Source organism: Athene cunicularia (assembly GCF_003259725.1).
Source record: "Athene cunicularia isolate RWA chromosome 13 unlocalized genomic scaffold, athCun1 chr13_part1, whole genome shotgun sequence".
Classification (NCBI taxonomy): Eukaryota; Metazoa; Chordata; class Aves; order Strigiformes; family Strigidae; genus Athene; species Athene cunicularia.
In genome coordinates, this window is record NW_020799117.1 from 5023888 (window position 1) to 5039822 (window position 15935).

The window sequence follows — 15935 nt, forward strand, 5'->3', positions numbered from 1 at the left end:
AGATGTATATAGGCCACATCTTGTTGCATAACTAAGTTGTTTTGAGAACTAAGCTTAACCTAACAATATGGAAGGCCTACTATAGAGGGAAGATACCAGAAGTAACATATGGATCCAAAATTACTACCTCCTTCTGCATTTCCGTAAGCAATTCCTCTGTCTAAAATGCAGCTGCTATTTTAACTCTGGAAACTGAGATATCTCTTATCAGACAGGCAAAATATCAAAAGCCAAAACCTGAGTAGAGGAAACTGAAACTCTTAATTTTAGTATCAGGAAACAACGTTTAAAGGTTTATGTGTTTTGATTTCCTTGGTACAGTTAACTAAATCTTTCTGAAATCACTTTATTTTACACTTTAAAAAAAGACAGTAAAGACAATAAGCTGCAAGTTTAAGTGAAATTTCTCTGTATATCTAATAAAAGGGAACTAAATGAGGACTTGCATGCTGAATAACAGCACTTTTCCCAAACAATCCAAATCCATCCACAGTTATCTAATCAAAGATGGAAAAAATGCAATTTTCACACTATATTTTACAAGTCATAGAAAGGAGTTACTCTGTCACACCAAGCTATTATACCTCAATCCCACTCCCAGTCCCGATAGATAACACTGCAAATCAAGGCACATAGCAGCATTAGCTGAGCAACCAGCTGCATTCCACATTACTGTCTTAACAAGCCTTTTATTATTTATCACCTTTTTCAGGAGGGGAAAAAACAAAACAAAACAAACAACAGACAAACAATAAGTTTACTACCTACTTAGGTCCACCAAACCCTGATATTAGCATCACAAAACAAACAGAAGACATATCACTAATGAAATTCCTTATCCAGCATCTCATTACTGGCCAGGAAAAACAAGCAACAGAACTTCAACCTTAAGAAGCTTCTCTGGACATTAGCTTCCAAAAATTGTTTCCAGCACAAGGCTATTACATGCCTTGCACATCAGCCTCTGCTCACCAGCTACTCCACATTCAAAGTTTCAGGATATATGGGCTACCAAGGGAAGAAAATGAAGCAGCTTCACACTGCTGCAGATGACCCTCCCTCCACTTCATCACTTGGTAAATACAGTGTAACAGCATCTGAAAACTATGCTATACTCACTCACCCTACAAACCAATTCCCACTCCGAACAAATAGGACTATCGTAAACACTATCCAACTCTTATCAGGAATAAACTCCAACAACAGAAAATTAAATCAAACAAAAACATGCATCTTGCAAATCAAAACAAGCCCAGCACTTGAAGAGAAATATGAACTGACACTGGAAAATGAGCAACACTCCTGCAGAGTGACAACCAGCAGAACCCTCATTAGTCACAGGGTGCAGAGCTCCAACCTCGACGTACCCTTTGAGAACATCACTAACGTAGTGCTGCGAGATGAGTGTTTTTACTAGTCAAGATATGAATCAACTCCAACACCACTCAATGCAGCAGAGGCCAAAAGACCCAGGAGAGTGGCTACGGATAGACAAGTTGGGAATCAGTGAAGAAAATACTATGCCAGCATACGGCTGTCGATTTGAAAGGGCAAGATTTTGCAGTATATGAAAAAACATACTTAGCAACAATATGGGGATGACAGGGTTGGGTTTTTTCCTCCCACAAATGAATTTTAAGCTGACAAAAATTCACAGCGGGAGAGCAAATATGACATGAGCATAGGGCTTGAGATCTCTTCTCTAGTAGACAAAAGCTTTAAGTGCCATGAAAGCATAGGCAGAATAAGTGAAATTCAGAGAAAATAAGACAAAAACAGACAAAAGCATTCCCCAGAACTTTTAAAGCATCAGTGGTGGGAAACTGTCAAACTTTGATTCCAGTGACTTTGACCAGGGTCGCAGTATTCATGCACAAGAACACGGAATATTCAGAACTAGTCAGCAAGACATGCCAGCTTCACTATTTTCCTGCATGATGGCTAAACTGTGTCTTTGAATTCAGACTGAGTTTGCTAAAAAAGACCTATTTATTTGAGTTTTGTGCTAAGAAAACATATATTTGAATGCCTCCTGATACACACTTTATTACACAGAACACCAGAGACACCCTAGTGCCACTACAAATCTCAGTTTAATACTGCTTTTTACTCTTAATAAAATAAATACACTAAATCAAAAAGAATTATTAACCTTGAGAAAGTTGCATCAAATGTATGTGCAAACTGCCTGGGATAACTGGCTCTGGAAGTTCCTGAAGAAAAAATCTAAGAAGGCTAATAGCTGAGGGTACATCTGCTTCTTTAACCAGGTCCACATCTTCTCCATTATCATATCGTTGCCGAAGCCACTCCACTGTCTCAGCATTCCCATTGACTTGAAAAAGTCCTTCTTGTTCCAGACCCCCTAAGTTAGAAAGAATTTGCAGAAATAAACTTTCAGATCTAGTCTGGACAAAAATATCAGGAGATACCGATAATCAGATATGCACAATTCACATACTGAGTGAAAGACCTTCTGGACAACAGTTTTGCAAGACTTCCAGCAGTCCTCCTCTCAGAAAACACAGTCTTATGCCCAGCTAACAATACAGTAATAAGGTAAATGTTAGCAGTACCTGAACCACACCATTTCCTATGAAGTACCCTACTGAGCTGACTGCATCAGTCCCAGCTAGAAAAGAGTGATAATCAAACATAACAGAAGGAATAAAGGAAGTGTGTATCAGCAAAAAAAGCAACCCAAACCATATCCAATTAAATATTAATAACTTAAGAAAACAAATACTCTTCAAAAACCACAATCTATTCTGTAAGGATAACAGATAAATATATTATTTAAAGTACAGCAAGATAATACATACCATGTTCCTCAATATAGTCCACAACATGGCGGACTATGAATGGAACCTCATTGTCTGGTTGCCCTTCTTGCTGCAGCTCATCAAGTGGAATTCCAAATATTTTGTTAGCAAGAACAGAGTTGCAGTTACTCAAGGAAGGGGAGGAGCTCTTCCTCATATCTTTTTGCAGCCAAAAATCAAAGCTGTCTTTTCTGTCAAATAAAGAGGAATTAAACCCAAAAATCACACTTCAGTGTACGCTGTTGAACGTATTGATCTGTAACACAATGTACTTTAATTACTTAATGCAAATACTCTCCAGTCTCTCTCAATCAGCTCACTGATTTAATGAGAAGTTCTGTAATGACTCTAAATACAGCTAACTAGATAAATTACTATTACTGAGGGGTTCTGTTCAATCCTCAATAGAGGACTAATAAGAATATATATAGGAGCAAAGAAAACTCAGAAAAATCTAGTTACAACATTGTTACTTAAGTTCTAAGGTACTCTGGGAGAGCTAGATTCTTCAGTACTTTTTGTGACAGTATTTATCAGTGAGACTTTGAAAAATCCAACACAAAAGCCTCTCCAGAGGAAATTAAACTAGCGGATCACACCAAACGAAAACCCCAGGTTTTAGTTACATGAATTGATTATTTTGTGATACACTGCACTGCAATCAACTTCTAATATATTTGTCATTTTACAGTCTACACAATAAAGCTTTCAACACCTGCATCAAATTAAAAATTTTAATGAACACAAAACCCCCAAACCCAGTTTCTAGATGCTCAGTGATACCATTCTTCCTATCACGCAGCAGCCCAAGCTTCACTTGCAAGTCTTTACTTGATACAGGATCTAGATAGATATCAAAGGTATTACCAAAGGCAGCATAAGTCACTCAGTTAAACTGCTATCCTGTCAAAACCAAAAATATTTCTTCTCACAAGAAAAAAATGTCTTTTCAAAATAAATAAATAAATAAATGAAATTCTTGCTTAAATGCAGCAACACTTTCATAGAGGATGGCACATAAAACACAAAGTACATACTGTCAAAGCACTACAACCAAATTTAATTCTCTGTTTACTAATGGATTGATAAATTCTACCAGATTGGACATACTAAAGTCCATACTGCCTTTCTTGGTTGTTTTTTGTTGTTTGTTTGGGGTTTTTTAACAGCCAGAGTAAAGTAGTGTAAGAAACCAACCTCAGAGTACTTAAACAGCCGAGTTTGAAAAACGTTTTCTGCGCCAGCTGCCCTCACTGACCAAGCATTCCTTTGTCATTTATGGTTGTTTAAGATTATGGCAAAAGATCAGCCTGTAGTTCCTCATTGAAGAATAGCAGAACTCGATCAGTACTTCAGCAGTTAATCTGAAAATAAGGAAAATATTATTAGATCGTAAAGTTTTCAACAGTTTTAAACCCAGTCACAAGTCTAAACATCATGTTTGAGGAATTCTCCTTGTCAATCATCAGTTTCTTGTTCTGAACAAGACAGCATAAAGACCACATTAGCATGGCTCACGGGAGAGCACACAAAAGCAAACCCCCTTTTTCACTTAGGAACTAACCAAACTTAGCCTTAACAATTATGAAATAATTTTCAGATTTATTCATTCTTCCAAAGAATCACGAAGGATTAAGTAGAGCAGACACAAGTATTTTATAGAACGTACCATATGAAAACATCTAATGGCTATAAACTTTGTAGAAGGATCTCTGGTTTAACTCACTGTCTTTAAAGCAGAGGGCACTGGTTTAACACACTATCTTTAAATGGCACAAGCAAAAACAAAGTCCTAACTAAGGAACAACATAGAGTTAAGCAGCTTGCAGCAGCACAGATCACCTTTTCTATAAAGTTGATAATATATTCTAACTGCCAGCTCAAAGTCCAAGTCATAATCAGAGCTGGATACAGGAAGCAACTTCCCCTAGGTTTTCCCACCTTTGACAATCCCAATTATCTGGACATTTTTCATTTTCTCAAAATAGCTATGGACCACAGCAATAGCCTCTTTGGTTTTCTGTGGTACCAACAATTTAAACTGAAGTTTCATGACACAATGGAGCCGATTTAACATCCAGATACAGCCAAAGGGTCATCTCAGTCCCCTGATCTCACCCATTATCTGTCCTAATTACAAATCAAGTAACTATAACTGGGCAAAGCTAGCTTGTGACATTCTCATACACACACAAACACAGCACAGATCACCAAACCCAGACAATAAAAAAGGCTTTCCCTGGCTTGAAAGTACACATAGGAAACCTTCTGTTTCATAATTTAAGATCAGCATGAGAATTCAGCTGACAGACTTGAGAGAAGCACCTTCCCTCTCTTTGTTCCCCCATATTGGCTCTTGCTTCTATTTTACATCAGAACAAATAAACTTTACTTCAGTTTCAAAGTCCTTAAAACCTGCTACTCTCATTTCAGTACCAAACGCCAGACTGTTTTTTACCCTATGACACCAGGAATCCAGAGTTCTTTCAACAGTCTGAATAAATCTTTTCCTGATCCCAATCCTCCTCAAACTGCAACCATGTTTTAAGGGAGCTGGCCACAAGCTCTGTAACAAGACTGCTTCATCCTCCTCTTCAAAATTTTCTCACATTGAGGCCTAGAGGAAAAGGTATTTCAGGTTTACAAGAGTTTAAGTCTTTGCAATCTTACAAGCTATTGATGTAAGAAATAGTGACCAATAATCTTTACCATCTGTCTCTTATCTATTGTATTTACACACAGGTTGCAAATCTGCTATATGTCTCATGCAAGTGAATCCTGGTTTGAGATCAGGACTCCAGGTGAGTTGACAACAGAAAATAAAGGGTTATGTTCCACTCAACAGGCTTTACTTTTTTGTGCGTGTGTTTGTTTTAACCAATCATCTTCAAATCAAATTGTGTATTCTTGGTTACTAAAAGAGTCTGCCAGATTTCAACAGCAAAGCAGTTGCAATTCACGACTCCCCTATAATTTATGATGATGCCCAGACATTTTTCTTTTTATTTTGGTATATTAAGGGATAGTCAACATAATCTTTGCATGCAAGTACATTTCAATCAATCCTAATATATCATGCGAGTTAAAAAATACGAGGATGCACGCAGTCTATTTTCTCAAGTTCTACCAAAGTCAACAATGAACCAGACAGACTCATGTTAGTGTACTGTGGGGTTAACAGCAGATGAGAAAAAAATCCTTTCTGGATCTGCAACAATGCTTCAGGCTCCCTTGCTAAAGCAAACAAACAAACCTTCAAAACAAACATCACCTAATAAAAACAGCAAATTATAAGCAACCACTTTTTATAATTCAGCACCAAATGAATGATCTGGAGGTGCAGCTTTCTTAGCAAATATAACTTTGCACTTAGCTAACATAAAAGCACAACCATTTTCACCAGGTGCTACAAACAAATAGGCTACCTGAATATTAATTTCATTCAGGAGACATGAAAAAAAAAGAAAAAAGGAAGGACTTCTATTTTAACTAGCTTGGCAACGTAACAAGGCAGTTGAAACAGCTTGGTTCTCTCATTGTTAGAGCAAAACTGGATTTACAACCCAACTTTTTACTTTAAAGTTTTATATGGTTTATCATCACCTAGAAGAATTAGCAAATGCCTAATATTCACCCTCTCCAATACACACATCCTTATCTACACACACAATTCAATTAACATACACACCGATTTCTTTTCAGAGCATTTAAGTCTTTTGCCTTTTTGTCCAGGCTTTGGTGCAATCTTCACAGGCTGTGATACAATGCAGGCTGTGATACAATGCATCTGATATTTAGCAAGTCTAGAAAAAGCTAGAAACTTTTGAAGTTATCTGACTTCCAGCGAGTCTTACTTCCTGTTATTTCCAACACTGTAAAACTGAAGGATAGGCTCAGAAACTGTTAATCATTAAATATTATATCTCCACTTTTTATATTGAGCAACACCTTTCCTACTCGCCATGCCTTGACTCAGGACATACACCATTTCAATGCAGACACGTATGAAAACAAGGACAAGATATATAACCTTCAAAATTATTTCTAGAGTCTTTTACAAATACTAAGCAATACGGGGGGGGGACACTTCAGAAAACAGGGGCAGATCCATTCAGTCAACTGTTCCTACTTTTCCCGTATTATCCTGACCCTTCTGAACATGGGCTTCCCCCTCCCAGTTTCACAGCCTATATGCTTCACAAGTCTTATCAGGAGAAACACAATAAAAAAGCCCAACAAAAAACCCCAACAAAACCAACTAGCTTGTGCTTTATTACATTCTGGTTGCTTCTTTCTCAATCTACCTCCACCCCTTGTTATTACAAACATTTACAAAGATCCCCTAAGCTACAAAACTTTAAGTACATAAAACAAAAAAAATACACCTCATTGTGGCCACATACTACACCACAATTTTACAAGAGGCTGAAAAAAACTATACTATGTCCTGTGCAACATCTTGAGTTCAAGAATCTTAAATGTGGGTAAAACACCAAGTTTCATTCTGTATCGTGTATTTTAGTGCTCTCATCTGTTATTTTTTAAAAAGAATCTGGGTTTTGGGTTGAATTTTTGTTTAAATAAGGCAAGTACTTCATAGAGTCTGCTGGGAAAACAGCACCATGAGTTTCATTTTGCCATCATAATAGCATTCACTTATCTTGGCAACTAAAGAAGTATTCACACCCACATATGAAATGCCACAAAAGAAAACACAGAATACATGGCTAACTTAATATTTGAGGAATACATATGAAAGTTTAGACTTAAATTTAGTTCAGCTTTTACATTACTGGCTGAGCTACAAATATATGGGTGTCATTTTAAATTGAAGTCCTCAGGGCTCCACGTTTCCTTAAAACAAAGGAATGAAACAACAAGAAGTAAAAACAAAATTAAAAAGGCTACAAACTGAAACCATGACACAGGAATGAAAACATCAATTTTGCATGTAGAATTTCTGCCACAAGTCTCAACTATTTAAGCAATTATTTTATTTGCTTGTTTTATCTAAGAAGAAATTCGTATCATCTGTGAAGCCAAAAACGAAGCTAACAGTGGCAGCCATCCTGCTCCCTTTTTAATATATTACTTTGTGGAATTAGCAGACATCATTAGTGATTTTTTTGTAACATATGAAAACTAAAACCGAAATTAAGTTTTTTAGAAAGAAAAAAAAGCATTATAGGGCAACAAAACCACTTGTCTCTACTTCTCAGGAAATACACTTCAAGTTTAGACTTGGGCTTTGGCTTTTTCGGCCGCAGAGCTGTTACCCCATAAGCCACCCACATGCCTGCACACAGGGTTGTAACTGAACACACACATCCTTCAGTACACAGAGGACTGATGCTCATTCTTTGCAACACAAAGAGGTTTATTTACAAATAAAATTCCACAAACACATTAAGGTGTCTCAAAGTTTTTGATTTCTTACTCTATATCTGATAAATAAAAAGAATGTATTACTTATAACTAAACAAAACCTCTGACGTCTCTCTCGATGTATATAGTAAGCTTACTTTCAAATCCAAATAAATTTTTTTAGCTCAATTTGAAATGTTTGAAGTTATAATGGATTTTAAGCATTTCAAATGATGGCCTAAACATATGACACAGATTCCAACTTGGAATCCCAGAAACTTTCCTCCTGTAATGACATCATCCAGAGCCAGGGCTGCCAGGTGTGAGCACGAGCAAGAAGGCTTGCCTGGGAAACTTTGTGCCAGCTCGCTGTAGAACATACAACCCCATTTGGCAACTGCTGTACTACACACTATTTAATTTATGTTTTTTAAAAACTGGCAACAAGCACTCCACTCTTTGCTCTTAAATTCTAGCAAGATAAAAGGAAACAGATTTTAATTTTTTTTAACGTAATGCCATGACCATAACAACGGACGCTAACTGACGATTTTTATGCCATCTGTATACTCAAATTACTGTTACTATTCCCATCGGTTGCAATGCTTTTGGGCAAAAAAAGCCTTTCAGCTTTTGTTCAGCTAACAAGTAAAAATAAGAGTATTTTGCTCATTCAAATTAATCCAGTCAATATTGAAAAGATGGCCAAGTTGGGGCAGCAGACACAGCTTGGAGGAAAATTAAAAAAAAAAATAGCATAAAGAAAAACTGAAAAAAACCACACCCCAAGCTTTAAGCAAACAAACTACCACAAACTCAGGACACAGAAAAGGACAAACAAATACTTGTCATGAGAGCGCAGTTAAAAGCATGCAGAGTTGTGCAAATGCTCAAATATGAAGAGAGACCCACGGAATAGCCTCCATGTAAAAAGAATATTCAGTTTTAAAGCAACATTTAAGCATTTATTAATAAATGAGTAGTCCAAAAAAAAAATCACTTAAAGAAAGAAAGTTTTAAGCTACTCTTGCTGGTTTTAAAACAGATTCTTAAAGCAAGATTTCCTCTTTTTAGCTGTCAGCGAAATCAGCTATTGAAAGGCATTTCAGTCAAAAGTCTGGATTGGCAAATCAGGCAATTGTGTTCAGTTATTATTTTAAATTTAACAAGCTGGTCTTCTTAAGAATACATTCCCCACCCCCACAAAAGCATGTTTTAAAATAGGTATAATCACAGAATTTATCTTGCAGTGTTGAAGGAAACCATCTTAGAATAAATGTCTTTTCAAGCAGATGCAACTTTCCTGCTCCCTTCATTTCTCAGTACAATTATTAACTCCTCACTGACACATTTACTTTCTGGTTAAATAGGAATCAAAAGGAAACAAGCTTGTTGCAGTTCTGCACACAATCACAAAAGGAGTCAGTAGAAGCATGAACACCAGCTCTTTAATTAATAAACTCACTACTTGCATATATATGCCTTTACACTTGTGCTCTCTCACACATACACACTAGACCACAACTCAACTGAAAATTCTCCATCATCTGCCACTGGCGCTTCTGAGATAGCCTCAGAAAACACTCAACTAACAAAATACTGGTTATACTGACAAAGCAAATAAAAGCACGAAAAAAATACATCATCAGATTTAGTAGAGTGCAATCGTAATGCGAATTTTGTTTCCTGGAAATTCAGTAGCAAGCCTTCTAATTTACAAATCAGAACAGTTCAAATTAAGTCTTTACGTCCATACCATGGAAGGAAATAAAACAACTCCTGAAAGCTCCTCTGAATAACATATTACTAAAATAGACAGAATTTTGGATTTTATTTTTTAAATTTATAAGCCAAAAAAACATAGTATTAATTAGTTTTCCATAGTCTTAATTAATTTTCCAGTCATTAAAGTTCAGTCTATGATTTCAGCTGACAGAACCCGATTACACTTTCTCTGAAAAAGCCCATCAACAAACACAGATCTTCACAAGAGGTATATCCTACCTACCTCTTCACGAGAGGCAGAAAAGTGAGCAGGCTTTAGTTAGACTAAATTTAGTAAAAAATAAACCTATAAAACTTCAAATTTTAAGAAGCAAATTAAGCGTTTAGCAACTGTATTGCGTTAACATCAGTAAAGCCTCAAATACAGTGACTTAACTAAGCAACATTCCAAAAAATTTTTACATTTTAAAACAGCAATCTGTGAGATCATCAAAATGTTAGCTGATTTTCAAGTGTTCTGATATGCAAAGGTAACATTTTATATTAACTTACTAGATAAAATCCAAAGGCTTTTTAACAGCATTGCAGCGACTCATAATCCTTCTACAACTATATTGTAGCAAGAGGAATTAAATAAAACCATCAGCGATACCAGAAAAAAAGTAGATGTTTGCTCACTGCTTCACACCCACCACTGAACACTGCCAGATTTGCTCTCAGCTGCTGCTGCCAGTGCACATGTGCAGAATTATAAAGAAACTTCCTGCTCACACAGATCCCATCACATTCTTAACAACAGTAGTTAATAAATAAAAAGGCTTTTGTATCTTGTGTAACAGCTAATTATATTCATCCTACTTGCCTCCCCCCAAAGTAAAGCAGTACTCCACCAACCACACATGTATAATTGCCACTACATCAGATAATACAGAACTTAATTGCAAAGGCATTATAATAAATACAGTAATGTAACAGACAGGAAGAAATTACCAGTAAAACTATGCAACTTGAGAGGTTCACATTATAAAACCAAAACAGCTTTACAACTGTCACTGCTGTTAAGACAGACTTTGGAACAGAAGTTAAGCTACCTCAGAGACACCAAAAAAGCAAACTATAAATATATAATGCACTTAATTTATTATACATAAGTTATCCTATTACATACATTTATCATCAGCTTGTTTCTCCGCCTCCCAAACAGGTAAGCAGAAATACACATTGGAACTCAAAACATTACAAAATTTAACACTTTGCCCATTTGCTGCGGAAACACTGCCTCTGTCAGAACGATGACCACGTGCCACCAAAATAAAGGGCAGTCTTAGCATCCCCACTGAAGGAGTAAGACATTTCAATGAAGAGTTCAATTCTGTAGCAATGACTCTCTGAATAGAAGGGGAGGGGAGGAGGGAAAAAAAAAAAGGGGGGGGAGGAAGAGAGGACTGCTAATGAGGTCTCCTCCACAACCAATTCTTGTCACAACTTGATCATGACCAAGTTTGAAGATACCAGCAGAAATCACAAGGTTAGAAATTACATAGCAGACTAAAATTGGGTAACCTGATTACATTAAAAGAGTGACAAGACAACAAAAGATTTAATGAAATGTGAAGTTCGGCAAAAAGGGGGAAAAACCTTTCAAATATACACGCTTAAAAATGAGTATAAAGGAAGAAAGAACCACATTCATAGGATTCCAGCTCTCATCTTTTCAATTTTGTCCAAGTATTATTATCCTACACAGCTGAGCACAAATTTTAATCCTGAACACACTGCAGGGAACACTGAACAGCAGAGACACATGAAGAGAGCAGCTAGCGAGACCGGAACCTGGACAATCGCTTCAGGGTTCCCACCAGATACTCTGTCCCCATCCAACAGCTGCCCCACCCAAATGTCCTTACAAATGTCCAGATAGTGAAAGGAATAAACCATTTAAACCTCTCGATACAAAACAAAAAAAAAAAAAAAAAAAAAGCCTCTGCAACCACACTCTTTGTTACAAGCTGTTTGAACACAAACATAATGCAGTATCTTTATTTTAAGCTCAAGTTTGCCATATTTTTCCTCCTTTAAAGACAAATATACAGGATAAAATTTCACACCTTCACAGGTGAGAGACAGTAAGAACAGAATTGCTTGTTACTATCACAATACAACCATACATTTCACTATAATGAAAATATGGTCCTAGATCCAGCTGCAAAATATTACCCCTTTCTTATACTGAATGACTCCACCCATATGTTGCAAACATAACAGGTTTTCAGCACCGTAATCACCTTCTAAACTGTTTTTTAAGACTTCAAAACAAATCAGCTCTACAGACAAAAAAAAAAAAAAAAAAAAAAAAAGCACCCAGAAGTTGCAGTAACAAATACATTCTCTTTTAGGCTGTAAGAATACACAGAATTCAACTGAATTGACTGAACTTTCACAAATCCCAACAGCTGGATCTGAAGCCAGTGCAAAACGGCAAAGCCAAATCTGCATTTACTAAAGCCTTGAGACAGCTAATCATTACTCTCAAAGTTTTTGCAGGTAAAATTCATAACTTACAATAGTCAGCAGGAGACTCAAAAATTAACTGCCCAATCCTACTAACTTTACAGATAGCAATACAAAATTCTTGTATTCTCTGCCTGAATACAGTTTTGACAAGGCATACAGCCTCTCTGCTGAATAACAGATACATCTGTCACTTTAAAAACTGCATGACAAGTAACAAATACTCCTCTTTCAGAGCCCTTCACAGAGGATTTAATATTCCTTCAATTCTCTGCTTCCTCCTAAGATGATTTGCATCAAGTGTTATTTTTTTCGGTTCCTAAGTAACAGTATTCATATCTGAATTAATAAATATATAACTGGGTCTATAACACAAGAAAAAAAGTTAAAGGATTACCATCTTTCATCCTCACAGATCCAAAAATTGAATTGCCCCGCAAGATGTCGATTCACTCATCCCAAAAGCTAGTAGAATTTTGGTTTGTGTGCTAACATGGCAGCAGAAAATAATCTGGTGTTACGCACAGAATTTAAGGACAACTTGAAGGCATTCTCTTACCGACATCACTTCCTCTTCCTTAGAGCTGCAGCTTCTTGGGGGGGGGAGCAGGGAGGGAAAAACCAAAACAACCACCACCACCACCACCCCCCCCAAATCACCTCAGACTTGGCAGGTTTCAATTTCTAATGAGCCCTAGAAAAGGGAATCATTGCTGAGCTATAAACATTTGACCAGAGATCAAAGGGTTGAGTATTTGAAAAGGAAAAAAACACCACAAAAAGCCTTTACAGACAAAAAGCAGAGGGTTTCACAAAACTCAGTAATGTCTGTTCCAAAGGCATGGAATATTTCTTCAGCCTCACCTGCTTTTGCAAACATACTGTTATGTACATTAGAAAGAAAAGTTTCACTGCTTGCACAGGTTTCATATTATGAGATGCACATGAAAAATGTTAGATTGAGTCTTTTAATGAGCTGTTAGAAAGCCCTCAGATGTTACAAGCAGCGCATACAGGAAAAGCCCAAACTGACTAAGACTGAGCAGATAAAACCTATCATTTGCCAAACTCAGATGTTTTGACATGCTGTCCATGTCAAAATTTGCAAGCATTAAAATTATCATGAGCTCCTCCTAATGAACTTCTTTTAAATGTAACCATGAGGCACTCTACTTGATTGATTTTTCTAAAATAATACTGTAAATTTCCAGTTTGATGCTTTCAAAACACTGAGGTATTTGTTTCGTTATTATGATGTTGTCAAGAGAAGGAAAGGATCCCTGTGGTGCTAAACAATATATATACTGACAAAGCACATTAAAAAAAGATTCTAAATACCTTCAAATCTATGCAAAAGATAACATGTAAAGCGATTTACTAGTAACAAGCAGTAAAAAAAGCGGACTAACAAGACAGATGAATTTATTATAATATAGGCAAAGTAGCTTTTTTTTTTTATGCTGGCAAATTAAACTGCACAGAAGACAGAAAAACTTCAAACCCAAATGCTAATCCAGTTCAAGAATTTGTTTCAAAATCACATACTATTTCATCTCCAAAGAGCCTCAGAAATACATGCCTGAAAAGAATAAACAACTGTGTAGGCTTTGATATATTCGGTTTGGTATTTTTTTAACAGGCATGAGTGATTAGATGGCATTTACTTTCTTCATTTAATATTTCTTGAGTCTATGTCTTGAGCCTGACAGCAGTAACAAATTTTGTCTAAAATTCTGAAATGCAGCCAGACCAATGAACTCAAAGAGACATGTAGTAAAAGTTCAAGTTGCGGCGTTTGATTATAATTTTTGTTGTTGTTGGGAGGGTTGGGGTTTTTTTTTCAAACCTGGAAGAAGTACCCTAACACTGGAGCATCTCATGTTAAAGCAACTTTTTGGTAGCAAGAAGCATTTACACTCGAATGTTTAAATCCCTAAGGAGCTTCCAAGAATAATGGAAGCCCACACGGGCGGATTCCTCAGAAGATACATTTGGTCACAGGCTGGAGCATTAAGACTATAATCCAGCATTCTTCATGCCAGCGTTGCCTTCGTCTTCACTGAAGACTTAGCAACTACCCTTCTGGAACTTCTGGAACCAACTTTGCTGGCAGGGAGCTGCTAGGCTAATACTGTCAGCGTGCCAAGACCCATCGCGGGGGGGATAAGGCTGATCCACCGTGGGAGGAGGAACAGGCTCGGCAGACAACTCCGCTGAAGGAGCCAAGAAATCCCTGCTGGCTGTCAGGGCTGCCTCGAAGGTCCTACCGACACAAGTGCAACCTGGGAAACGAACGCCCCGCTTGACAGCTCCCTCCGAGAGGCTCTAGCAACTTCTGCCCCACGCAGCCCTGCAGCGCGCCCGCCTCGGCCACCTCCGCTGCCCAGACGAGGAAGTTCCCGCGCCCCTGATCCGCGCCGCTCCCAGAAGGTTCCTGAAGAAAAAATCTAAGAAGGCTAATAGCTGAGGGTACATCTGCTTCTTTAACCAGGTCCACATCTTCTCCATTATCATATCGTTGCCGAAGCCACTCCACTGTCTCAGCATTCCCATTGACTTGAAAAAGTCCTTCTTGTTCCAGACCCCCTAAGTTAGAAAGAATTTGCAGAAATAAACTTTCAGATCTAGTCTGGACAAAAATATCAGGAGATACCGATAATCAGATATGCACAATTCACATACTGAGTGAAAGACCTTCTGGACAACAGTTTTGCAAGACTTCCAGCAGTCCTCCTCTCAGAAAACACAGTCTTATGCCCAGCTAACAATACAGTAATAAGGTAAATGTTAGCAGTACCTGAACCACACCATTTCCTATGAAGTACCCTACTGAGCTGACTGCATCAGTCCCAGCTAGAAAAGAGTGATAATCAAACATAACAGAAGGAATAAAGGAAGTGTGTATCAGCAAAAAAAGCAACCCAAACCATATCCAATTAAATATTAATAACTTAAGAAAACAAATACTCTTCAAAAACCACAATCTATTCTGTAAGGATAACAGATAAATATATTATTTAAAGTACAGCAAGATAATACATACCATGTTCCTCAATATAGTCCACAACATGGCGGACTATGAATGGAACCTCATTGTCTGGTTGCCCTTCTTGCTGCAGCTCATCAAGTGGAATTCCAAATATTTTGTTAGCAAGAACAGAGTTGCAGTTACTCAAGGAAGGGGAGGAGCTCTTCCTCATATCTTTTTGCAGCCAAAAATCAAAGCTGTCTTTTCTGTCAAATAAAGAGGAATTAAACCCAAAAATCACACTTCAGTGTACACTGTTGAACGTATTGATCTGTAACACAATGTACTTTAATTACTTAATGCAAATACTCTCCAGTCTCTCTCAATCAGCTCACTGATTTAATGAGAAGTTCTGTAATGACTCTAAATACAGCTAACTAGATAAATTACTATTACTGAGGGGTTCTGTTCAATCCTCAATAGAGGACTAATAAGAATATATATAGGAGCAAAGAAAACTCAGAAAAATCTAGTTACAACATTGT

General features: G+C 37.2%; 1 protein-coding gene across 6 annotated transcripts in view; it reads right to left on the reverse strand.

Annotated features, from left to right (window-relative positions):
- The window catches only part of FAM13B (family with sequence similarity 13 member B), a 48785-nt gene extending 35945 nt beyond the window's left edge, over positions 1 to 12840 (reverse strand). For 3 of the 6 annotated variants that reach the window (XM_026858597.1, XM_026858598.1, XM_026858595.1), the window contains exons 1-4: positions 10464 to 10577; positions 4020 to 4186; positions 2823 to 3013; positions 2153 to 2365 (exon numbers count right to left, since the gene is read on the reverse strand). In XM_026858597.1, coding sequence (XP_026714398.1) covers positions 2153 to 2365; positions 2823 to 2979 — 370 coding nt within the window. In that variant the 5' untranslated portion in view covers positions 2980 to 3013; positions 4020 to 4186; positions 10464 to 10577. Of the gene's footprint in view, positions 1 to 2152; positions 2366 to 2822; positions 3014 to 4019; positions 4187 to 10463; positions 10579 to 12819 lie in introns of those variants that run through there. The other 3 variants (XM_026858596.1, XM_026858599.1, XM_026858600.1) reach the window with 3 other exon arrangements.
- Positions 12841 to 15935: the final 3095 nt, after the last annotated feature.